The following is a 26,023-nucleotide window of genomic DNA, read 5'->3' as shown; positions in this document are numbered from 1 at the left end:
ATAAACTTAGAAAAAACTAAATATCCCTAAAAATGTCTATGAACTAGTTTATCAAACAGTTTTATGTAAGAAAATTACAGAATGAGTCAAAATAATTTTTCCTAGGGCTTCCCTGGTGGCACAGTGGTTGGGAGTCTGCCTACCGATGCAGGAGACACGGGTTCGTGCCCCGGTCCGGGAAGAGCCCACATGCCGCAGAGCGGCTGGGCCCGTGAGCCACGGCCGCTGAGCCTGCGCGTCCGGAGCCTGTGCTCCGCAACGGGAGAGGCCACAACAGTGAGAGGCCCGCGTACCGCAAAAAAAAAAAAAAGAAAAAAGAATAATAATAATAATAAATTGCTATGTACATAATACTTTTTTTCTTTAATTTTTAGAAAGTTGGGCATAAAAAAATACCTAAACCTGCTTCTTAACATGGTACCAGAAGAGAGCTATTGCCAAGAGTTTGATTTATAGAGAAATCATGGTTCGACTGACCTTGGATCTAATTGCCAAAAAGAGCAATCTTAAATCCCGAAAAGAAGAAACCACTTTACAATACCTGAAGAAAATAACTCATATAAATTTTTCAGCCAAAAATATAGATGCAATTGTAAGAACTGTGAAATTATTTCCTCTTTTTATATAATTAACAATGTAAAGTTTAGAAACTGGTATCAGGGCATACTTTCTTTTTAACTATATTTTGATTAGTCAGCTTTATGTTTTTATTTTAGTTTCCTGCTTGTGATGTTAAACTTTAAAAATTAAGCCTCTATAAAATACACCATTGTAATTGTTAAATATATGTGTTAAATACATATGTTCCCCTAAAATTCTTTATAGTGTAGCAAACTAGATTTAGAAGTATATGCTGGAATAATTTCAAAGATAATTAGTTTTGGATAATTCCAAAGCCTTGGAATATGAATTTTTAACATATCAAAATATTAAGAATTATATGTAAGTACCATATTTCAAAACATGAACAGTGACATCTTTTTTGCACATAATTTGACTGGTTATATAAATGTAGGTTATACCATGTCAGTTATATCAGACAAGATTATGTTAACTTGGATATATACTCTGTGCTAAGCTAATTTTCTCTGTGCTAAGCTAGTTTTTGGCTATAATTTGGGAAATTTTAAAGGCAGCAATAACCCTTTTAGGCCATTTGTATTGGTATCCATTGTCTACAATAAAATGCTAAGGACTACAGATAAGCAAAATTTTCTTGGAAGCATAAGCTACATGAGGGCAGGGATCATGTCTTTTTTTTTTCACATCACTCTAAATCCCCTATCCAGTACAGTGCCCGACTCATATTAAGTGCTTTAATAAATATTTACTGAACGAATGAATGAATGAAAAAAACACAAAAGCTCCAGGCAAAATTGTCAATTAAGACAGTCAGGGTTTTTTTTTTTGCAGAGACCTTCTTCAGCTCCCATTCTATATTCCTTTCCAGTTTCCAAGTGAGCCTTTTCCCTAACTGCCCAAATCTCATGTTTCCTTTTTATTGCCCAGAGAACTCTGCCTCATCATACCACCACAGACAGCTTTCTCCAGAGAGCTTCCATTTAATGTACTTTTGGCTCCTCACAATCAGTGCTCCTTCAATGTAGAGGACCTCTGTTAGGAGGAAAGCAAACTGGTTAAAATAATTCAACCAGTTCCTAAGATGTGGCTGTATTTTAAAAATCTTGTTGACTTAATGAAAGCTGAGATATTTTTGAGCAGAATTTCACTTTACCTCTTGCCTACTTACTCTAGACTAACTCTACCACACACAAGAAATGACAGACTTTTTAAAATACCTTTATTTTCTTACCTCAAAAGTAAGTGGTGTTCATTTAAAAAACACATATAAATACATATAAAATAAATATAAAAAGAAAGAAATTGACTTGTAATCCGTCCGTGCAGAGAAAACCACTATTAACATTTAGGTGATGTCCTTTCAGTCTTTTTTCTAGGCATGTATTCACATAATTTTACAATAATGGGTCATGTTGGATATACTGTTTTTATTTTATTATGAGATCTACAAGATATTACTAAAGAAATTAAAGGATAATTAATGGCTATAAGGTATTCCCTTCAATAGCATTATCATAGTTTCTCTATTAATCCATTGTTCTTGAATATCTAGATGACTTCCAGTGGTTTTTCAGTTTATTTCCAATTTATTTCCAATTTATTTCCAATCCTACAGAAAGATTAAGCCCTGATTCATAATGTTGAAGCAATTATTTGTTAGATGCTTCAACTTCCAGAGGAGCCTAATTGCTTCCAAGGAAAACTGCTTGCCCTGAGAAAATCTTTCCTAACAAACACAATTTTATTGATAAGGTTACAGAATACTAAAACCTAGAACTAATTTTGTAATCATTCTAGTCTCGTTTTGACTGTGCTAAGAACAGAGGAATTCTATTCTTTTATATTAACCTTAACAAAATGTGTAGAATGATTAAGTGAAAAACTTTCTTAAAAACACAAGTTTTCAGGAGAAATTATCACCTGTTTTTATTTTTCTTTTAGGAAGACCTCTCTCTTTGCAAAAATCTTAGCGTTTTATATTTGTATGATAACTGTATTAGTCAAATCACTAACCTGAATTATGCCACAAATCTGACCCACTTATACCTACAAAACAATTGTATTTCATGTATAGAGAACCTCGGGTCATTAAAGAAACTGGAAAAACTGTAAGTGCTTTTATTTCTAAGTAATGTAATTGTCATCATTACAGTAATATTTTTGCATTCATGCATTTCCTTTATCTGCCTCATTTTTATTCTTTTGCAGTATTATTAGTACTAAATAGACTGTTATACATGTAATACTTGACAATTTGTGTTTTATTAACCCTGATAACTTCTTTTGAAGGAGGGTGAGTTGTCTTAAGGGCTTATAGGGATACATACCTGAAACCTGCTTATTTAGGCTCTGGTGAAAAAAGTTTCCATGGAACCCAAATGAGTTCTGTACCTTTTAGAATCACACATCTCAAAAAGGCAGGGTCATAGAACTGATAACGTTGATATAGATTTGATTGTAAAAGGCATTTACTACCTATGATGATTTTAATTAAACAATGAGGCCCAGTGGATCCAATTTCCCCAGATTGGAGGAACGATCAGTGATTCTCAAAAAGCAGGTCAAGGGCCTCAGAATGGGGAAAATAAGTGGGGTGGGAGACGCTTATTAAAAATTCAGATTGCTATACAAAACAGATCAGCAACAAGGCTTTACTGTGTAACACAGGGAATTATATTCAATATCTTATAATAACCCATAATGGAAAAATAATCTGAAAAATATATATATACATAACTGAATCACTTTGCTGTACACCTGAAACTAAAACAATATTGTAAATCAACTATATGTCAGTTAAAAAATGCAGATTGCTGGGTTCCAACCTAGGTAACCAAATCAGAATCTCTGGAGGTTAAGCTCAGAAATCTTCATTTTTAAACCTATGACCCAGGTGATTCTATGCACTTCAACACAACAGGAGCACTGGTAGACAGGACTATTTCTCTCACTTCAAAAAAATAAATATTTCTCAGACTTAATTAAGTGTAAGAATCAAATAAATAAACTTTTCATTGATTCAATATAAAGAGAACATTCTGCACGTACAGTTGACCCGTGACCAACATAGGTTTGAACTGTGCAGATCCACTTACACATGGATTTTTTCCAATAGTAAATAATATAGGACTACACGAGCCATGATCCACAGTTGGTGGAATCTGCAGATGCAAAGTAACCAGAGATACAGAGTCCCCACTATAAGTTTTATGCAGATTTTCCACTACATGGAGGTCAGCGCCCCTAACCACACACACCCCATCAATGTTCAATGGTCAACTGTATAATTTTCACATAGCTCCATGATTTTGTTATTATGTTTTTAATCACTTCTAGACCATGATGCTCTCAGAATGTCTATTTTAAAATGGTTTACAGGGGATGGTGGTGGTGGTGTGATGAACTGGGAGATTGGGATTGACATGTATACACTGAGGTGTATAAAATGGATGACTAATAAGAACCTGCTGTATAAAAAAATAAATTTAAAAAAATGGTTTATATTTTGCAGATATCTGGGAGGCAACTACATTGCTGTCATAGAAGGCTTAGAAGGCTTAGAAGGACTAAGAGAGCTTCATGTTGAGAGTCAGAGGCTTCCCCTTGGAGAAAAGCTCCTGTTTGATCCAAGAACTCTTCATTCTCTGGCAGTAAGGCCAAATTTGAGTATTCTGACAAAGAATATAGTGATCAATGCTTATAGTGAAAAAAGGAAGGTATATCTGGACGTTGTAATACTCTGCATGTTTATATGGCCAGTTGAGAATTTGAGAGCTAAAACTAATTTTTCCTAAATAATTTCTCAGAGACTCAGCAGCTATAAAATGGGAATAATAATTCCTGCCCCTAGCGTAACTGGAAGGATCAAAAGAAGGATGCGAAAAGGCTATATAAAGTATGAAGTTCTAATACAGATGTTAACTCATTCCTATTTTGACCTTGGTGTGATCATGATGACTCAAAACTTAAAATTTTAGGAAAAAAGCCTCAGGAAAGAGGAAAGCACAGTTATTTGGAAAAATAACAACCTAGAGAATCATTATAATGATAAGTCATTTTCTCCCTGGATTCTGATTTAATTGTAGGTTGCATTACGTACAGCTCTGCCTCATCCAAAGCAGGTAGAACTGGGAACAGAGATAAGAGATTCCAGCTGTCACCTGACAACAGGTCAAATCACATAGAGGTGTCACAATGAGTTGAGAAGCAGGGAGCCAGAGGGTGCCAATCCTCAAAATGAGATTTGATAGGATATGCTACTTTCAATTCTGGAGCAAGGGATGTAAATGGAACAGATTTCGTTGGTTTTACTTCAGAGGGCCCAAAAACAGAGGGCAATAGGAGGTTTTTTTAACAAAATTTATAACAATTGAGGGGTAGTGCTATAAATTGAAAAAGAAAGGAGTGATCTGATTTCTGTCCTACCCTCCCTACTATCCCATAGAAACAACTGTGTCTCAGCTCAACCTCAGCTGAACCAAGCAGACTCATGCCACTGTGGAGATGGATAGTTTTATTACAGATTATGACCGAAAACGTTTTTGCTTGCTCATTTTTGCAGATTCAAGTAGATTCTGAAATTCTAAATATAAGGTATACTTTTTAAGCTGTACAGCAGGTCTTAAAAAGTATCAGGAAGTATCTTCTCTAAAGGTTAGCCATGTGTGGACACCTGGGTGGGTAGTCTCCATCTTGGTAGAGAATCCCAGGCCTTAGATTTTAAGATGGCTCTGATTTAGTATTGCTCTATTGTATATTTATGTCCTCATTAACGGCTGATGTTGAACTTCTTGTTAATTAGATAATTATTATTTTAACTGGTTTCTGAACATATGGATTACCAAGAGAAAACTATATGGAGAGATAGACATAAAAATAAAAATCAGATATTCTTTCAATTCTTGGTCATGTTTCCTATTTAGAAAAATAAAGATAAAAACTATTTCTCCCAGGGACTTCCCTGGTGGTCCAGTGGTTAGACGCCATGCTTCCAATGCATGGCGTGCGGGTTCAAGCCCTGGTTGGGAACTAAGATCCCACATGCCACACAGTGTGGCCAACAAAACCCCCAAACAAACAAACAAACAAAAATTATTTCTCCCTAATCTTAGTGATATTTAACACAAAATGATAATTTGCTTGAACTGAAATAAGCATTTTTTCTATATTGTGTTATCATTTGCTTATTGGGATATCTTTGTTCTCTCTTTGCTTCTTTCTTGGCTTCTTTCTATAAATTTCTCTTATATCTTGGAAGAGAAATTGGACTTACAAAGGAACTTTAGACAAAAATAGTAAGTTACATTACAATTACTATATAGCTCTAAAAATTCCATCTGAAAAAAAGTATGACATAAAAACAAAATCTCCAAGGATTTTTATTTTCTTGCCTAAAGAGCAAAACAGCCTGAACTGATAAATTTTTAATTTTTCACAGATTAGGATTTCTGGTTTCTATATATAGTATTTAATTAGACTATTTATTAACCCTAATTTAGTTACCTTTCTTACAGAAATCCCTCTCTATATTGAATATCAGCAATAATAATATTGATGATGTAAGAGACTTAGAAATACTGGAGAATCTTAATCAGCTCATAGCAGTTGACAACCAACTTCTGCATGTGAAGGTAAGGTAAAGGAAAAATTCTTTAATATTTACATGAAATTGTGATTGAAAAATACTTATTTTGCTAAATAACTATAAAATGTATTAATTTTAAAACGACTCTGAATTTGTCCTAAAACAAGTTTATGAATCTTTACTTCTTAATGCATTTATTTGCATAATTCTGTGTCTTACCTGGTTTTCTCTTCCATACCCCAATGCCTCCATCCCTCACCAACAGAAAAATGTTTCTCTGAGAAGGAAGTATATACTTTTTCCACTCTATATTACTTTTCTATCAAATGTTTCCCTCTGGAGACTAGATTTCTTGCTCCTTAACTCTGCTCTCCCAGCGAATGAGTTTCTAGTAACTGTGACTAGACTTGAACTCTCTCCCAGCTGCTCCTCCTTGGGGAACACCTGGATCTTTCATTTATTCTAATTTGCACTAGCTATATTCATGTCATGTTATGCCATATCATGCCATATTCATTCCATTACTCATTCATTCAAACATGTATTGGGCACCTACACATTTGCCAGGCACTATACTACTCCATGTATTGAAAGAACAGAGGAAGAAAGAGTAGAGTTCCAGAGATTAAAAAAAACCCATGGTCAACAAGTGATAAGACTACAACGTGATTCTGTTTTCATAAGTATTGTGGTATCACTAACTTAGCTTGGGGCTAGGGAAGGCTTCCTGGAAACAGTCATCTGTGAGCTGAACCATTGCCAAAACCTCATAGTTTCTGGTTTGGCAGTGGGGTGGGCTATTATATAATTTTTTTTTTAAATAAATTTATTTATTTATTTATTATTGGCTGTGTTGGGTCTTCGTTGCTGCGTATGGGCTCTTCTCTAGTTGCAGCGAGCGGGGGCTACTCTTCATTGCGGTGTGCAGTCTTCTCATTGTGGTGGCTTCTCTTGTTGCAGAGCACGGGCTCTAGGTGCACAGGCTTCAGTAATTGTGGCACGCGGGCTCAGCAGTTGCAGCACACAGGCTTAGTTGCTCCATGGCACATGGGATCTTCCTGGACCAGGGCTCGAACCTGTGTCCCCTGCATTGGCAGGCAGATTCTTAACCACTGCGCCATTAGGGAAGCCCTGTGACATAATTTCTTTACATAGGACCATAGAAGGAAGAATAGGCTTCTTTCTCCCATAAACAGAGCTCTTATTTCAAAACCACTTTCAGACGGCTATCATCTGACCCTAAAAAAGTTACCCCTGGTCTTGTTTACAAATTCAGGACTATTACCTGGCTCATCTCATAACTACTGTAAGCAGTAGATAATTATGAAAAGAAATATTATTCTACTACAAATGAATTCCCCCAAATATTCAAAATGCCATTAAACAATCATGGTAGATATTTAAAATAAAAAGAAATAAGGAAGCATGACTCAATTAGTCATTTCAACTTACAACATGAAGGAATTAAGAAGTTCACGGGATAAATTCTGCATTCAAAATATTTTAAATTTTAGACTGCTCTTCTATGCTTTTTCACTGGGCATTTTGTATTCATCAGAATTATTTAATTTTCCTATGATTTCACAGTATTTGTATCCATACTGTGATAGATGGGTAGTCTTATATAAGATACTGTATACTATATATATGATCCTATTCAAAGTGACAGAGCCTGGAGTTTAGGTATTTGATTAAGTAGAGAGGACCTGGGATGTGCACAGTGTTCAACATTCACCCCATGGGAAATGGGAACAGAGTGGCTAAAGACAGCAGCTCACCTTTCCTGGGGAGAGAATGGTGGAGAAATCCGGTCTCCCAAATCTGCAAGATAAGTATTTTCCCTAAATGTTTTTGAAGGCCAGGTTCTAAGCACAATGCTTGGCAAATGTTCAGTAATGAGTGCTGAATATATCTTCAAAGATCTGGTTAGTTGTTAATTATCATAATTACCAAGATTCAATGTAGTTATTGTCATTACTTTTAAAGTCTTATTCTATTATGCTTTAAACTCTGAATAGAAGAGGAGAGTTTAACAGGACAAAAATGCTCGCCTATAAATACTCCCAAAGGAAGTTTTTCTGAATGACATTAAAACCAAGCTATTTTGCCTACAATGATTCTCTAAGGCCAAGTTAACGTGAGATTAGAAAGGAAGGTATAGGGGCCATGGTCATGAAATTGACTATATTCTAAGTGCAACAGAAAGTCACTGCACTTAGAATAAAGGTCCTTTTAGGCCATGGTCATGAAGTTTACTATATTCTAAGTGCAACAGAAAGTCACTGGAAAGATTATATTTTTTAAAGATTTCCCTATCAGCTATGTGAAGAATGGGTTACAAGAATGACAGCAAAAGAGATCAGTTGGGTGACTACAGCAAGATTAAGAGAAGACGGCTGCTTGGAGATAAAAAGGAGTGGATGGATTGAAGGCATATTTAGATTGAACTCATGGAATCTGCTGATTAGTAGGATGTGTAGGAATAAAGAAAACAAGAATCAAGGTTTTTGTGTGAGGAACTAAGGAGACAGTGGTAGCCTTTACAAGTTGGGGGATACAAGGGAAGGGATAAAAGAATTCCTTCTATTGAGAAGCCTATTTGATATTGAAATGCACATGTAAAGTAGGCATCTGGAGTTCAAAGGAAAAGCAAGATTGGAAAGTTTGGGAGTCAACAGCATTTAAATGATATTTAGAGCCTTGGGACAGGGTGACAGACAAAGATAAAGAATAAATGAGGCCACTCCAATATTTAGAGATCATTTAGATGAGAAGGCACTAGTAGGAGTCAATGATGTAGGAGAAGACAAGAGAAAAAGGAGGTTTAAGGAAGAGGGAATGGCCACTTGACTTGAATGCTGTTGAATAGCTGACATGAGGGCAGATAAGAGGTTATAGAAATGCACTGAATCTGGCAATAGTGAGATTAGGTCTGGTCAACTGTGTTTTCTGCATATTTCAGAACAGAGTATTTAACAGGTGTTTGCATTGTTTTTTCTTGTAACCAAAGCCCCACATACCTGTTAGAAACTTCTTTCCATGTTATGGATTGAGAAATTTCAGGCTTTTCATGAAATACTTCCCCATACCTGAAATTTCAGTATATAAACTAAAGGACAAGAGAAGGGAAAATTAAAAGGCTAAAACACCTTAAAAACAAAGTTAGAGGGGACACGTTTAATTTGTTAAGAAGTTGAACCAGAGAGGCTGTGGTTCAAAAATCACAGCTCTGTGTCTATTAAATAAATCATATTAGATAAATCTATTAAATAAACCATATTTATAAGTAAAAACATTGCCACAAAGAAAACTCCAAGCCCAGATGGCTCCATTGCTGTATTCTATCATATACTTAAAAAGGAAATTATATCAAAATTACAAAAACTACTTCAGAAAAATAGATAAGCAGGGAATACTTCTCAACTCCTGTTATCAGGCTAGCATCATCCTATCCCCAACACTATTGCAAGAAAACTACAATGAATAAAATAAATAAAAGCAATATCCCTCATGAACATAGATTCACAAGTCCCTACCAAAATATTATCAAATAAAATCCAGCAATATAGGACTTCCCTGGTGGCGCAGTGGTGAAGAATCCAGCTGCCAATGCAGGGGACACAGGTTCGAGCCCTGGTCTGGGAAGATCCCACATGCTGCGGAGCAACTAAGCCCATGCACCACAACTACTGAGCCTGAGCTCTAGAGCCCACGAGCCACAACCACTGAGCCCACAAGCCACAACTACTGAGCCTGCCTGCCACAACTACTGAAGCCCGCGCGCCAGGAGCCCGTGCTCTGCAACAAGAGAAGTCACTGCAATGAGAAGCCCGCACACCGCAAGGAAGAGGAGCCCCCACTCGCCTCAACTAGAGAAAGCCCACGCGCAGCAACAAAGACCCAACGCAGCCAAAAATAAATTGTTTTAAAAAAAGTCCAGCAATATATAAAAAGATTATCCATAATGACCAAGTGAGATTTATCCCAGAAATCAAAGACTGGTTTGACATTCAAAAAATCAACGTGATGGGGACTTCCCTGGTGGCACAGTGGATAAGACTTCACGCTCCCAATGCAGTGAGCCTGGGTTCAATCCCTAGATCCCACATGCATGCCGCAACTAAGAGTTTGCAGGCCACAACTAGGGAGCCCACCTGCCATAACTAAGGAGTCCACATACTGCAACTAAGGAGCCTGCCTGCCTCAACTAAGACCTGGTGCAACCAAACAAATAAATAAATATTTAAAAAAATCAATGTGATGCACCAAAAAAATTAAAGGAGAAATATTCTATGATCATCTCAATAGATGCACAAAATGCATTTTTAAAAGTTCAACAAATTATAAATAGAAGGGAACTTAACCTGATAATTGGCATTCATGTAAAATCAACAAAAATATCATACTTGATGATTAAAGACTGGATTCTTTCCCCCTCAAGACAGGGAGTAAAGCAAGGATGTTTACTCTGCTCTATAGAAGGCTTAGCCAGTGCAATAGGCAAGAAAATGAAACAACACTCAGTTTGGAATGGAAGAAGTAAAACTATCTTTATCTGCTGACTACATGATAGGATATATATTTAAAATCACAAATCTACAAAAAGCTATTAGAACTTACAAATTTAGTAATGTCATAGGATACAAGGTCAATATGCAAAAAAACAATTCTCACATACTAGCAGTGAACAACTGGAAAATGACATTTTTTAAAAATACCATTTACAATTTATGTCAAGAAAGATTAAATACTCAGTAATAAATTTACGAAAATACATGCAAGAGCTATAGAATAAAAACCATAAAATACTGGGAGAAATTAAAGAAGACCTAAATAAATGAAGAGAAATAACATTTTCATGGACTGGAAGACTCTATATTATTAAGGTGCTAATTCTTTCCAAATTAATGTATACAGTCAACATAATCCCAGTCAAAATCCCAGCAGATTTTTTTTTAATTGACAAACTGATTCTAAAATTTACATGGTAATGCAAAGGACCTAAAATACCAAAACAATATTGGTAAAAAGAATTAATGTTGGAGAACTTACACTACCTGATTTCATGACTTTAACATTATAATAATCAAGACAGTGTGGTATTGGCATAGGATGGATACAGAGATCAAGGAAACAAATTAAAGACTTTATAAATAAATCTATACCTATGTTCAACTGATTTTTTTTTTACAGAGGTTCTAAGATAATTCAATGAGGGAAGGATAATCTTTTCAACAAATGCTGGTGGAACAACTGGACATCCAAATAGTGAGCCTTCACCCTTCATACTATATACAAAAACTTACTCAAAATATAACATATCCAAATTTAACTGCTAAAAAATAAAAGTTCTAGAAAAAAAACATACATTTGAGTTCTTTAAAAGAATACAAAAAACATGACCTATAAAAAATTGATAAACTGGACTTCATCAAAATTTAAAACCTGCCTTTTGAAAGACATTATTAATGAAACAGTGAACCACAGAGAGAAAATATTAGCTATCATGTACCTGACAAACAATTTTTATCCAAAATATATTTTTAAAAACTCTTACAACTCTATGGTAAGAAGACAAGCAACACATTAAAAATGGACTAAAGATTTCAACAAAAACTTACAAAAGAGCATATACTAATGGTCAATAAACAAAAAAAAGATACTCAGTATCATTATTCATCAGGGAAATACAAATTAAAACAAAGATGTGATACCACTACAGACCCACTAGAATGGCTAAAAATAAAGAGATTGGCAGTATCAATTTTGGATGAGGATGTGGGGCAACTGGAACCCTCATTCATTGCTGAGGAAAATGTAAAATGGTACAACCTTTTTGGGAAACAGATTAACAGTTTCTTATAGAGTTAAAAATGCACTTACCATATGACTCAGCAATCCCATTCTTAGGTATTTACCCAAGTGAAATGAAAACCTATGTTCACACAAATACCTGTATGCAAATATTTATAGTAACTTTATTTGTAATTTTGGAAACAACCAAATCTTCCTCAAACGGGAATGGAGAAACAAACTGTGTTCCATACAATGGGATATCACTCAGCAATAAAAAAGAATAAACTACTGATGCACACAACAACACGGATAAAAATCCGATTATACTGAGTGAAATAAGCCATACAAAAAAAAGAGTACATGCAGTATGACCCCATTTATATGAAACTCTTGAAAAATAAAAACAAATGTATATGGTAACAGCAGATCAATGGCTGCCTGATGGGAATGGTAAGAGGCTGACTGGAAAGGGCCATAAGTGAATCTTTTGGGATGATGAAAATGTTTTTTTTTTTTAATTAATTAATTTATTTATTTTTATTTTGGGCTGTGCTGGGTCTTCATTGCTGTGCATGGGCTTTCTCTAGTTGCGGCAAGTGGGGGCTACTCTTCGTTGCAGTGCGTGGACTTCTCATTGTCATGGCTTCTCTTGTTGCAGAGCACGGGCTCTAGGCATGCAGGCTTCAGTAGTTGTGGCACACAGGCTCAGTAGTTGTGGCTCGTGGGTTCTAGAGCACAGGCTCAGTAGTTGTGGTGCATGGGCTTAGTTGCTCCGCGGCATGTGGGATCTTCCCAGGCCAGGGCTCGAACCCGTGTCCCCTGCATTGGCCGGTGGATTCTTAACCACTGTGCCGCCAGGGAAGCCCGAAAATGTTCTTTCTTGATTGGTGGTCATTGTATGGATGTACATGGTTTGGTCATTTAAATAAATGTATTTTGTTATATGTAAATTATAATTCAATAGTTAATTTTAATATTAGAAAAATTCTCCAGAACCAAAGGACATGAGTTTCCAGATTGAAACAGTCTCCCAAATGCCAGCACAGTGGATGAAAACTGACTCACACCCAGGTCTATCCTTAAAAGTTTTTAGAACACCAGGAGTAAAGAGTTCCTAAAGGCTTCTACAGAGGAAAAGCAGATCATAATGCAAAGAATCAGAAATCAAAATGGAATCAGAATCATCAGACTTTTCAATCTGGAAGATAGTAGAATAATGTCTTCAAATTTTTGAGTTAAAAATATTCTCTATCTAGAATTATATATTCAGTCAATTTTTCAAGCAATTATGGAGGTATGAAACATTTAAAAAATGCAAGGTTTCAAAAAAATTTATGTCCCACATACGTGTTTTAGGCAGCTCTTGGAAAATGTGTTCCACCTAAACAGGAGAGGAAAATAGGAAAAGGGAAGACATGGGATCTAGGAAACAGAAGAAAGGTTAAGGAAATTCCCAGAAAGAATCTGAAGGGAATTTGAAGTGAAGGAATGTCCTAGGAAAACATCTACTAGCCCAGGCTGCCTCAGGCTGAATTGGTGATAAATACATAGAAAACTAAGCAAATAAATAACCAACCAATTTTTAACTCTAGGGAAAATAAGAAACAACCATAGTGCATTAAGTGGTTTAGCTCTGAACAATACTTAAGTGATCTTAGTAATATGGTCAATGGATATTAATCTTATTAATTTAAGTATGACTCTGTTGACAGGATGGAGGAAGGGAAGAGTCGTAGGGGTTGGAGTAATACTTATGAAAACTAAATCATCATCTTCCATAGTAGGAATTCAGTAAATACCTAAGATTTAAAAATCAATAAACAGCAGTTGTTATTTAGCAATGTGGAGGTAAGTGTGCATAGAAATAGCTGAAGTGGGACTTCCCTGGTGGTCCAGTGTAAAGAATACGCCTTGCAATGCAGGGAACGTGGGTTCGATCCCTGGTTGGGGAACTAAGATGGGGCAACTAAGCATGCCCACCACAACTACTGAGCTTGCGCACCTTAACTAGAGACCCGACCCTGCATGCCGTAAACTACAGAGCCCATTGGGTCTGGAACCCGCACGCCACAACTACAGAGCCCACGCGCCCTGGAGCCTGCATGCCACAACTAGAGAAGAGAAAAAGCGCACGCCATGACTAGAGAGAAGCCCACGTGCCGCAACGAAAGATCCCGCATGCCTCAAGGAAGATCCCGCCTGCTGCTGCTAAGACCTGATGCAGCCAAAAATAAATAAAAATAAATAAAATGTATGTTTTTTAAAAAAAAAAGAAAGAAAGAAACAGCTGAAGAAGTTGAATGTGGTTTTGTTTTAAGCCCAAAGGTACTCTTTACTTTTTGTTATAAACCCTATGGTCTTATTTGATTCTTTAACTGTGTTGATTGTATTGCTTTGATTAAAAAAAAAGAACATAATTTAAAAAACAGTGAATGGCTGGTAAGGAACAAATGTTAATATCATTGTTATTGTATATCACCATATCCCCCATTAGACTGAGAGCCTTTAAGAGCAAGGAATTTTTGTTGATTTCAGGATTCCCTAGAGCTCAGCCCAGTGCCTGGCACATAGTACACACCTACTACATGTTTATAAAATGAATGAATACAAGAACAATTTAAAATATTCAACTATCTGGGGAAGGAATGCAAACCATTTAGCAAGTTCCAGAGGCTGGGATAAGCCAAAAGTTGCTTTTCCCTCCCACAGAGAAAAGATATTCAGGGAGTGAGGATGAAATCTGAAGTTCTTTTACTTCCAGCAAGAAGACACAAGCAATTAAAAATGCCTAGACACAGCTTCTTGGAGGCCTGAATATAGACTTGCCTAGGAGTCATCGGAAATGTGCTTTTGTGGTCCATTTTAAATCATCCTCTGAAGGCTTAGTCAAAGGACATGAATGTTAGCATCAGAATATTAACTTATTTCTCTGTATCTATTCCTGGGATCAGTGTCTCCATTTTTTGGATTTAAATTTTCCATTCTTTATACTCATTGATTGAAGTTGCCCAAAAGCTGCTGACATCAAACCCTGTGCCATGGGAGAGAAAGCTCAATGTGCCATACATAAAGTCGCTGACATCCATCCTAACTAAGAGTCTTCAACAACAGACAGCTTTGTGCCATGGGGAAAAAGAAGTGGACGTCATTAGAGAATTCTAACAAAACCACTATAATTACCAAAGGTTTTTAGCACTTAGACCAGCTGCCTTTAAATAGCCATTGTAGGTTCCTCGTATGCATCTACAGAAAATACATGAAAAAAGAAAAAAATGAAAAAAATAATGATCACTTAGGATGGTTGCATAAGGACCTGGAAGAAGCTGGGCCAAGTGGCTTCTGTCCTTCCTGCTGTTTGGGATTTCATTCCCTTCCCTCTCACTTCTACAGACTCACAGCTGCCAAGGACTCCTTCCCCCAAGATCCTCTAACCCTGCCATCATCTCTCCTATTCCCTAGTCCAAAGTCCAGGGCAGAGACTTGGGGTGGGGGAGGAAAAGGTGAGAATGGCAGAGGAGTAGAGGAAAAAAATAGAAGATAAATCCTGTCTTTCCTCTCTTTCTCTATGTCTGCAGCACCCCTAACCAGCAAATTTTTCAAAACAGTTCCATATAATTTCTTGTTTAAAATTCTTATCCTGCTTCTAAACCATTCAATCATATATGCATTCATTATTTCTTCTTCTTCATTCATTCAAAACACCTACCACGTGGCAGCACTTCCTAGACAATGGGGGAGACAATAGTGAGCAGAAAGCAGATACAGGGCTTCCCTGGTGGCACAGTGGTTGAGAGTCCACCTGCCAATGCAGGGGACACGGGTGCGTGCACCGGCCCGGGAAGATCCCACATGCCGCGGGGCGGCTGGGCCCGTGAGCCATGGCCGCTGAGCCTGCGCGTCCGGAGCCTGTGATCCGCAACGGGAGAGGCCACAACAGTGAGAGGCCCGCGTACCGCAACAACAACAACAACAAAAAACAGATACAGTCCATGGACTCAAAGAGCTCTCGGCATTGAGAGGAAGAGAAACGTTAAGCACGTAATTACCCCAAAACAAAAGTAAAATTGCATCCGTGGCAAGTGAAACAAAGGAGAAGTATGTTGCTCTGAAAGCCTGTAACTGGGGGATTTGCCTTAGGGAGCCCAGTGAAGGCTTCCCTTAGGAAGGTATTGCTGAGCTGACCTCTGAGAGAACAGAAGGGCTTACCAGGTAAAGAGAATAACATGTGCAAAGGCCCTGGGGCAGGTAAGAGTATGACAAAGATGAGGAAAGAGAAGCAGAGACAGTAAAGATGGAGCATAGCGCAAATAGAGGCTGGTGGGCAGATGAGCTGCATAGGCCATGATAGAGTTTGTCTTTATCCAAGAACAGTAGGGAGCCACTGAAGGTGTTTAAGCCAGGGGTGATGTAATTATAGATTAGCATTTTAAAAAGATCAGTGTGGATACAGTGTGGAGAATAGACTGAAAGAGGCCAGGCTGGTTAGGAAGTGAGAGATGGTGGAAACTTGAACAGGTAAAAATGAAGTGAGCCGACAGACTGGAAATCTGTTTAGGAAGTAAAGTGGACAAGACTTGATGGTGAGTTGGATATAGGGAGTGTGGAAGAGGGAGAGGTCAAAAATGGTTCCATAGCTTTGCCTTGAACAATGGAAAATAGGGAACTCAAGAGTCAGGTTTAGGCGAGAGAGAGATCATGAGTTTTGGTCACATAGAATCTGAGGTGTCTTTGAACTGTTCTAGAGAAAATATCAGTAAGACAATTGGTTATATGACGCCAGAGCTCAGTGGACAGAAGAATGTGGGAGTCTTCAGCATATTGGTTAAGTGCCCACTGAAACTGTCATCATGGATGAGATTGCCTAGATAGGGGAGGAGACAGTGTACGATAAAATGCTCAATGTGGCTTCCCACAAAATCTGGTTCTTCCTCTCACATACAGATGACCCTTCCTTCCTTGGTGTAATAGATGTTTTACTATTTCCATCAATCTGGCCATCCTTTTTCTGTAAAGGGTCTGCTTATAAATGGAGAAGGTGGTGGGTTACAGAAGAAAAAAGTTTTTCTAACCATGACTTTACATTCTTCTGTGGTCCATGGAAGAAAAACACTGTTTGAAAGGAATAAGTGTAGATTATAGAAAAGGATGCAAGAGAACTGATCCCTGATGGTCTGCTGCAGGGACACCTACTTCTGTCCCCAGAGGGTGCTCCACTGCTGGGGAAACATGGTGGTAAATTACAGGGAGGTTTTATTGCACTATCACTGCACAGATATTCTTTGGGCTTTTTCTTGACTAAATATTTTTATGGGCTGATTCAGGCAACAGTCCACCAGGCATAGCACTGTTTTTTTTTTAACAAGATGTGTTCTCCATTCTCAAAAGCAACTTTTAGGAAGCAGCCTGTTTATATACTGGGGATTTCTAGGGCCAGAGGTTTGTTATTTGTGGGTCAAAGATTCATGCAGGATCCAGGGAGCCTGCAAGAAAAGTCATAAAGGGTGCGGTCAATAGGGTAAGTTGCTCCAAAGAATGAGACTAAGAAAGTCCGGGGAGTTCCCTGGTGCTCCAGTGGTTAAAACTCCACACTCCCAAAGCAGGGGGTGCTGGGTCGGTATCTGGTCAAGGAACTAAGATCCCACATGCAGTGCGGTGCGGCCAAAAAAAAAAGAGTCCGAAATTGTCAATGTGTAGCTCAATGATAATGTTAGCAGTGCCTGACCAAAAGCACCAGGCTGCAGGAGTGCCCAGTGACTGAGGAAGCAGAGGCAGTGACCTAGACTCATAACTCCAAATGTGGTCCTAGAACCAGCAGCATCAGCATCAGAAATGCAGAGTCTCAGCTTCTGCCCCAGACCTAATAAATCAAAACCTGCATTTAAACAAGATCTCTAGGTGATTTGTAAGGACATAAAAGTTTGAGAAGAACTGGTCTGGACTCAAGAAGTGTAGTGATGGTATGTAAGAGGATAAAAGTCAGAGGTGAGGGATAGACTGGAAATGGAAATGCAAGAGAAAGATGATCCCACGAGGAGGAGGCCTGTGGAGAGGGGAAGGGATAGAGAGAACTGATTAGTTTGGGAAAAGAGGTGGGACTTTTCCTTTGTTAATAAAAATCGGAAAGAAGAATGGAAGAGGAAGTGTGAGACCAAAGGCAGATAACTGAGAAAACTCTGTGCTTGATGACTCAGTTCTCCCCAATAAAACTGGTGGCAAAACCAATCACTGAGGAGGAGAAAAAAAGGTTGTAAGTCAAATACTCCATACTTTAGAAACTCCCTTCTTTAACTCTACCGCTCTAGTTTCAATGATATTTATTTTTGATTAACATTTCTTTCCTTTTTTTTCTGTAACTCCTTTAAATAAGCATGCAGCAATGTATTAAAATATTAAATTCTTTAATAACTATAATAAAACTTGGAGTTCTACAAGTAGCTTGATGAGCCATGAACTTTTCTAGGGCCAACATTATATATCTTGCTGACACTATTAGGTCAAATATCATGGTTGCAAAAATGTATAAAAACTTGAAAGAAAAAAATTTTAATCTTTACCTATAGTTTTTATTTCTGCAAAGTTTGCTAAATCAATAAAATGATCTGAAAAGTTCATCTCACAGTCAGATATATCAGTGATTTACTTCATTGGTTTTCTGATGACCATTTATCATGAGGTAAAGCATCTTAGAATGAATGGTGGAAATCAAAAATTTGACGTGCTTGCCTCTTAAATAAACTAAATATTTGATTTATAAGACACAAATGAACAAACCACTACAGCCTGTCATGTTTTTCCAGTTTCTAATTTATTCAACCTCTGCTCAATATTGATCCTGACAAGCAGAGTAACCCAAAGATAAATTTATTCACTCCACAGTTTAGTCAGGAACAAGCCAAAAATTATAGATTTTCCGAGGCAGATGATGACAGGCAGTCAGGGGGATGACAAATGGCTGTCTTTAGATTTAGTTAGGACAGTTGGGCTAGACGTTTCCGATAAAGATTGGAGCACTCTGGTCCAATACAGGTTCATCAGCAGCCATCATTAATTGTAGAGAGAGCACTGCCAGTGCAGCAGGCTCCTATACAGGAGCTGAGGCACCAACCCTGCATGGGAAATAGAATTGGCTCTTTAGTATTTTGCAGCACTCCTCTAAGTGATAGCGTGACATGATCATTTATCATACAGAGACTGTCCAGAAAAGTGTCTGCTCCCTTTAGTAACTTATTGAAGGGCAGGAAAGTGAAAGCATTTTATTAAAGACAGGAAGGCAATGAACAACCAGAGCGTATCCAAAGAGTAATCATATTGCAGCACAGGATTAGTTTAGTCTTAAATAAACATACACTGGAAGGAGTATGTTGAGGATAATTTATCAGGTGAGGAACAATTAACAAAAATCTACAGGATTCTTTTTATCTATATAAATTTAAAGTTCTCTTACTGCTATTATTAACTTTTGGATGATGGGCATCATATTCAACGATGTACAAAGATGCAATGCACAATTCCATCCTTAGAGTTTTTTAAACCAAGAGAAATACAGTGAAACTGTCACATAAAATAATTATGGCTGTATCAAAAACTGTGGAACAAATGCTGTGAAGAGGGCATAATCCAGGGCCCAGGACTGAAGGATGAAGTTACAACTTCTGAAGAGAGCTTTCTTTTACGAAGTCAATTACTTGTCAGTGGATCAGAAGCTTATTCTCCCTTACAACAATTTTTGCTCTCTGCTGACCAAAATTAAGAGAAAGGGAATTAACTGAGGGGTGGCAGAGCAGGCAAAGAGGAAGAGAATTAACACATGTATTCTTTACCTGCTTTGTTCCACGCACTTTATATCCCACAACAACTAATCCTAATTATCCTTACTTTATAAATGAGGATACAGACTTGCCTAAGGTCAAATAGTAAGAAGCAATGTCAGAAAGTTTAGGGTTGCCTGTATATTTTTAAAACAAGTCCTTATATTTTTCACATAAATTATTTATTTGAATACATTAGAGTCTAGCACAGAACTTAGCCCTTGACTCAATAAATATCTGATGAATAATGAAGTAGGCAGAACTCGAGCCACCATTTTATATACGAAGACATTGGTCTCAACAAGATTAAAGTGCTCTGCAGTGGGTTCTGGACATCTGGCTGTTCTTCTAATTATTCCCCAAAAGACAGCATTTCTTCATGTAGATGCAGGCACATATCTGGATGTTCCATATTTGTTACCTCCTGGATATGAAAGTTTGGGAAGGATTTTTAATATATAGAAGGGAACTGCTGTCAAAGCTTCATAGTAAGAAAAAAATTTTTTCTAAAACCTAAAGAGTAAATGCAGTCTTATCATAAGAAAAATTTCCAAAAGTGGAAAAATGAAATATCTAAGCAACAGTAAACATGGATCAAGCAAAGAATAAGATGGAAGGTGTAAATAGTTAAATTAAATGGATATACAAAGCTGAATGGTATCAAGCTTTGCAGGTGAGGAAATGCTATGGGGAATAAAAATACCAGGCAATGCATTATCAATTACTTTCAGCTTTGCAATTAAGAATATGTATGAATTAATCCATAACTTTTATTTCCCAATTTTCCTTATACCCTATGATAAGTTTGGTCTTGGCTTGAGGAAAACAGATAAAAGAATCATAGGTGTTTGTCTGCTGCTATCCTCTGGAACTTTTACTAACTTTGAAATCCTCATACCCATATTCTAAAGAAATGCAATCCTCCTGGATGTGTACAACATCACATATACGGCAGTGCTCTGACAACCAGAAAGCTCTCCACAGAATTAGTTATTATCAGTATTTATTATTAATATTAGCAAAACATTTGCTTTAAAGTAATGTTTTTGCCCTACTGAAGGTATTTTTCCTTTTCTTATTTTTCTGCCTGTGGCCACTGAATTTTTACAAATCAATCATGGGCTATAGAGTAGAAAAAGTTTTTCCATTACTTGTTTTGAGTAATTCTTTACAGATTAAGTTTGGGGCATATATTGATATAAGAAATAAAGTATAAAGTATATTTCACTTCCATTAAATAGTAGCTAAGGGACTTCCCTGCTGGCGCAGCGGTTAAGAATCGCCTGCCAATGCAGGGGACACGGGTTCGAGCCCTGGTCCAGGAGGATCCCACATGCCGTGGAGCAACAAAGCCCATGTGCCACAACTACTGAGCCTGCGATCTAGAGCCTGCGAGCCACAACTACTGAGCCCACATGCCACAACTACAAGTCCACATGCCTAGACCCTGTGCTCTGCAATAAGAGAAGCCACTGCAATGAGAAGCCCGCGCACCGCAACGAAGAGCAGCCCCTGCTCGCCGCAACTAGAGAAAGCCTGCGCACACCAACAAAGACCCAACGCAGCCAAAAATTAATTAATTAATTAATTTAAAAAAAAATAGTAGATAAAGTAAAATATACACATAAAAAATGAGGAAGGGGAGAAAGCAAGAAAAGGAATGAGAGAAAAACAAGGCATTGGAGACAGAGATATTGGATTGAAAAAAAATTCAAATAGGGAGAGAGAGGAGGTGAAGAGGGCAAACTGAGACAGCTGGTTCTTAAAGGCGATCAATCTGTTTTTCTCACATTTATTTGGATTTTCAACCATGGAATAACTTAATTATTCCTTTAAATATCAATAAGTTGATTTTCTTATGAGCTATTAAAACATGCAAATGTTTATGATGTACATAAAACAAAACTGTACCTACAGTATGATGACAATTAAAAAGGAAATCCCTATGCTCAAAAAGAAAACTAGAAGGATACATAACATATTAAAAGTGATCTTTGGGTGATAAGCACACAAGTTTTTTTTTTTTCCTCCTATTTTCCCCTTTGATATTTTTTTAACGGATTTTTTAAAAAGAAAAAGCAACAATAAATATTGCTTGTAATGTCAATGGACTGCTTACTTACTACTCCATAATGGCCTTAATCTGTAAACTTCCATAAGCTCCACTAAGAACAGGGCATCTTCTGTAGCATGGATAGCCAGAGGCAAAGTGGTTTCTGAGCTGCAGGTTGGGTCCATTTAAGGGAGTGTGACAGTAGAGTTCTGTGGCCCCCAACTCAGGACCCTACTTTTTGCCTCATCTTTAGTCCTCTCTATTATTAGTATAGACTATTTTATCAAATAAACATTTATTGTAACCTAAGTACCTGGCACTGAGCTAGAACTCCATGGAAAACAGTAATTACCTTTTAAAACAGTTAACTGACATGAAAGAAATATTGATACTATGAAATACCTGTGTCTTGCTTTTTTCTTCTCTAACGATAGGATTTGGAGTGTTTACTGAACAAGTTGACGAAGCTGTGGAAAATTGATCTAAACAGAAATCCTGTTTGTCTCAAACCGAAATACAGAGATAGACTAATATTGGTGTCCAAATCACTGGGTACATGTTTATATTATATTAATATGATTTTCTTAGAGAAAGAGAGCTGGTTAACTCTTTAGTTAATTTATCAGCAAGCCTTCAGAAATATGAATATGACATCTGGATCTACAAAAATGGTCAACTTTAAATTTGATATTTTAATAAAAGCAAAAGTTAAAATTGAGAAATAAAACATGAAAAAGATCTGCTGTTCAGAAATAATTAAGACATCAGACACTCTTTCTTTAAAAAGAAAATGTGGCTGTTACCAACAAAAATGGTTAGTCATAAATGTGTAGAACTTGCTGGCCGTTTGCCAAATTTTCACTGGCACAAATCCTCTGAAGATCCGGAGACTCTTGGTTCCGTAGATAAAATTGATCAAGGTTTTCATTGCTTGACACTTGCCAAATGGCACCTTAAGAACATACAGGAGTTCCTTTCATTTGAAAGGGGAGAAGGTGGGGAGTCCCTTTATGAGATCCGTACAAATAATAACATTCCTGAATCCGCACTATATAAGGGGAAATTGACCAATGCTCTTCAATAGGTACCAAGTTATACAGTATCAGAGAGATAATCACTGCCCTCTCACAGAGGAGATTTGTGAGAGTGTTTCTATGACATGCTGTACTTGAGTATAAAAACTAACGTATGGCAAAACCACTTCAAAGCTCATAGCTATAGTAAACTTGGTTAATCATAATGCTAGTACAGTGGTTCTCTTGGGGGAAAGAGGGGATGACAGAAGGTATATCAGAAACATCCAAGACGATTTTTCAAAACACATATGTGAGAGTCACACCTTACCTACCCTCTACCCCACCAGCCAAGAGTAGGAAACAGAGAATACACAGGAATAACAGTCATGTATATTTTTAAAGGTAAATTACTTGTATATTTGTACTTGGAACACTATCAGTCATTAAAAATTGTGTTTAAAGAAAGACATGGTAAAATGCTCACAATACAATATTAAAAAGTAAAATGTGATACTGTATAAATAGAGAATTCCATTTTTATATAATACACACATATACACACAATACACACCTAGAAAACAAAACAATGCTAAGAAATATACTAAAGTGTTATCCGTGGTTGTCAGTGATTATTTCTGGTTGTGGAATACAGGCAATGTTTTGTTTTCTCCATTTCTTTGAATTTTCCAAATCTTACAACACACAAACTTATTTAATATGCTCAATTTTCAAAACTTTTTAAAGAAACAAAATGTAAAGATAACTGAAATCTCACTTCATAGAACGAAGAGGCCAGTTATGCGATTATTCCTATTATATCCTATATCTTAGGATATAATAAGCATTATTAATGTATGTATTTTTAAAATACCATGTTACATATATAAAGCTTCTTAATGAAATTAACATAAAATATATTTTACTTTTTCCTATGAATAATCATAGAATTATTTAAATGAATAGATAATATTTAATTTTTGTTGAATATGACGTTTTTGTTTTTTAAAATACTTTATGATCCAAGAAGGGTGACCATACATCAAATTGTTTATAATGATTACCTTTGCTAGTGATGGGAAGGAGAGATATGGATAGCAATTACAGAGCCTTTTTATGTTTTTTCCATCATGTTTCAGTTGTTTATAATATGCACATATTCTTTTTGAAATCAGAAAAAATAATTAAAAATAAATAAAAGCTCAACAAAAACAGAAGCTGTGTAAATAAGGTATTTTAAAAATAAATTTATTTCAGCCTATCGTGTAGCTGTTCATGTGTCCTAAACCAGAGGTATATATATTGTATGTGTATACATAATATTTATATATTGTATTTATAATGTTCATGCTGTATTGATACATAACATTTATAGCATTTATATACTACATTTTTTAACATATATATTTTCTCTAGAATTCCTTGATGGAAAAGAAATTAAAAATATGGAAAGACAATTCCTAATGAATTGGAAAGCATCCAAAGATGCCAAGAAAATCAGCAAAAAAAGGAACAGTAAGAACGAGGATATAAGTAACTCACACATAAGTAAGCAGACTGTCATTCATTAGTTAATCACTTCTACTAGCAAAGAGAATATTCTACTCAACAAAAAAAAATACCAGAAATAAGGGGGATTTGTGGGTACATGCATGTGTGTATAAGTGCTCCAAGGCACATAACTATAGAATGGAATGGAGAATATTTGTAATTTTTGAATTCTGAAATTGTGTGTTTTAAGATTTTGTGTTCACATTAATATTAGAATCCTTGTTACAAAATTAAAAATTAAGCTTTGCATTATCAAAAAGTCTTAAAAACAATGTTGTTATGAACTAGCACTGAAAAAATAAGAAAAAGAGTGTGTTTATTTAAAAGTAGATAAATTTTTATATAAACTATTTCTATTTAAGGTAAAGCAAATGGAACAAATATGGTGAAATGTACCCAACGTTAATTCTAGTTTGTTAGATTTTTGGATCACAGTTGTAGCTATTATTATTTATCACTGATTCAATAAATAAAATATAAACAAACAAAAAAATAATGGGGGTTTGTTTAGATTTTTTATGGGCTTTTTTTAACTTGTTTACAATTCCTAGGAAATTTTTCCTATAATGTTTATATATGAAAATGGTAGTTACCATATATGAAAAAAGCTATGTTTAGTTCATATTGAGTATAACTATGTCAGCTATATAAACAGAGAGCCATGAGGGTGGGGAAAAGTGTATAATTTTATATCTGGCAAAAGTGCATGACACTAGTTATATAAATGGTGAAACAACAATCAGCTATGTAACTTGTGAAACAATTCACAAGTATATTTGTTTAGCAAAAGTGCAAAAATCACATTTTTCATCAGGATAAAAAATAAAAATGTATCACAACCACATATGTTCCGTATACTCTGTGGCCTGTCCTCTTTGTTAAGTACACACCCCAACATTTGAATATTTTGATTATAATATGTCTAAGGTTGTGTTACAAGGACACACCAACCTCCCCTGCCTAACTAATGAAACTAAATGTAGCTAAGTATGATGTGTAACAATCATCTTTAGCATACTGGGGAGTATCCTAGAATTCACTCTTCACAGATTCTATAGTCCACAAGGCTGAAATGAGGCCCTTGCTCTGTTCCGTGACAGTGTTTGAACGCTAATGGTCTTCTAATTCCACAGCTAACAGGGGATGGAGACACAGAAAGAGGTGAGACCAGGGGAACAGGGAAACGGAAACCAAAACAGTGTAGTGAGGCTTTATGCATAGATAGCATATCCTAGGAGCTCTATCACTCTAGGACTAGGAGGTTGAGGTGAAGAGAAGCAGAGATGGAAAGCTCTGATGATTTTGCCATATTGTATCCCCTGAATATGAATTGTTAACATTATTTCAAAGAATTGGACTTTTTAAGCTGACAATATTCACATGAGTGATGATATTGTGTTGGCAATATGAACTTCTCAACATCTAAAACCTATAAAATGGACAGGAGGCATTTCTCCTCCTCTGCTTATACCTGGCTGGCTGTGAAGAGCAAAACTAGACTCAGGATAAGGACTTGCATATTTTCAGTATTACCCCAAAGATGCCAAAGTACCACCAAAGCAATGTTGAGAAAGAACAAAGCCAAAGGGATCACACTCCCTGATTTCAAACTACAGTTGACCCTTGAATAGTGAGG

General features: G+C 36.5%; 1 protein-coding gene across 1 annotated transcript in view; it reads left to right on the top strand.

The window, feature by feature from the left end:
• The first annotated feature begins 463 nt into the window (after window positions 1-463).
• Window positions 464-26,023, top strand: part of PPP1R42 (protein phosphatase 1 regulatory subunit 42) — a 37,375-nt gene continuing 11,815 nt past the window's right edge. Inside the window, exons 1-6 of the mRNA XM_060035165.1 lie at window positions 464-592; window positions 2,524-2,690; window positions 4,094-4,232; window positions 6,096-6,212; window positions 22,258-22,375; window positions 24,253-24,384. Of these exons, the coding sequence (XP_059891148.1) occupies window positions 464-592; window positions 2,524-2,690; window positions 4,094-4,232; window positions 6,096-6,212; window positions 22,258-22,375; window positions 24,253-24,384 (802 nt within the window). The remainder of the gene's footprint in view (window positions 593-2,523; window positions 2,691-4,093; window positions 4,233-6,095; window positions 6,213-22,257; window positions 22,376-24,252; window positions 24,385-26,023) is intronic.

This window comes from Delphinus delphis, chromosome 17 (genome assembly GCF_949987515.2).
Source record: "Delphinus delphis chromosome 17, mDelDel1.2, whole genome shotgun sequence".
NCBI classification, from domain to species: Eukaryota; Metazoa; Chordata; class Mammalia; order Artiodactyla; family Delphinidae; genus Delphinus; species Delphinus delphis.
This window is presented reverse-complemented; position numbering and strand designations above follow the sequence as displayed.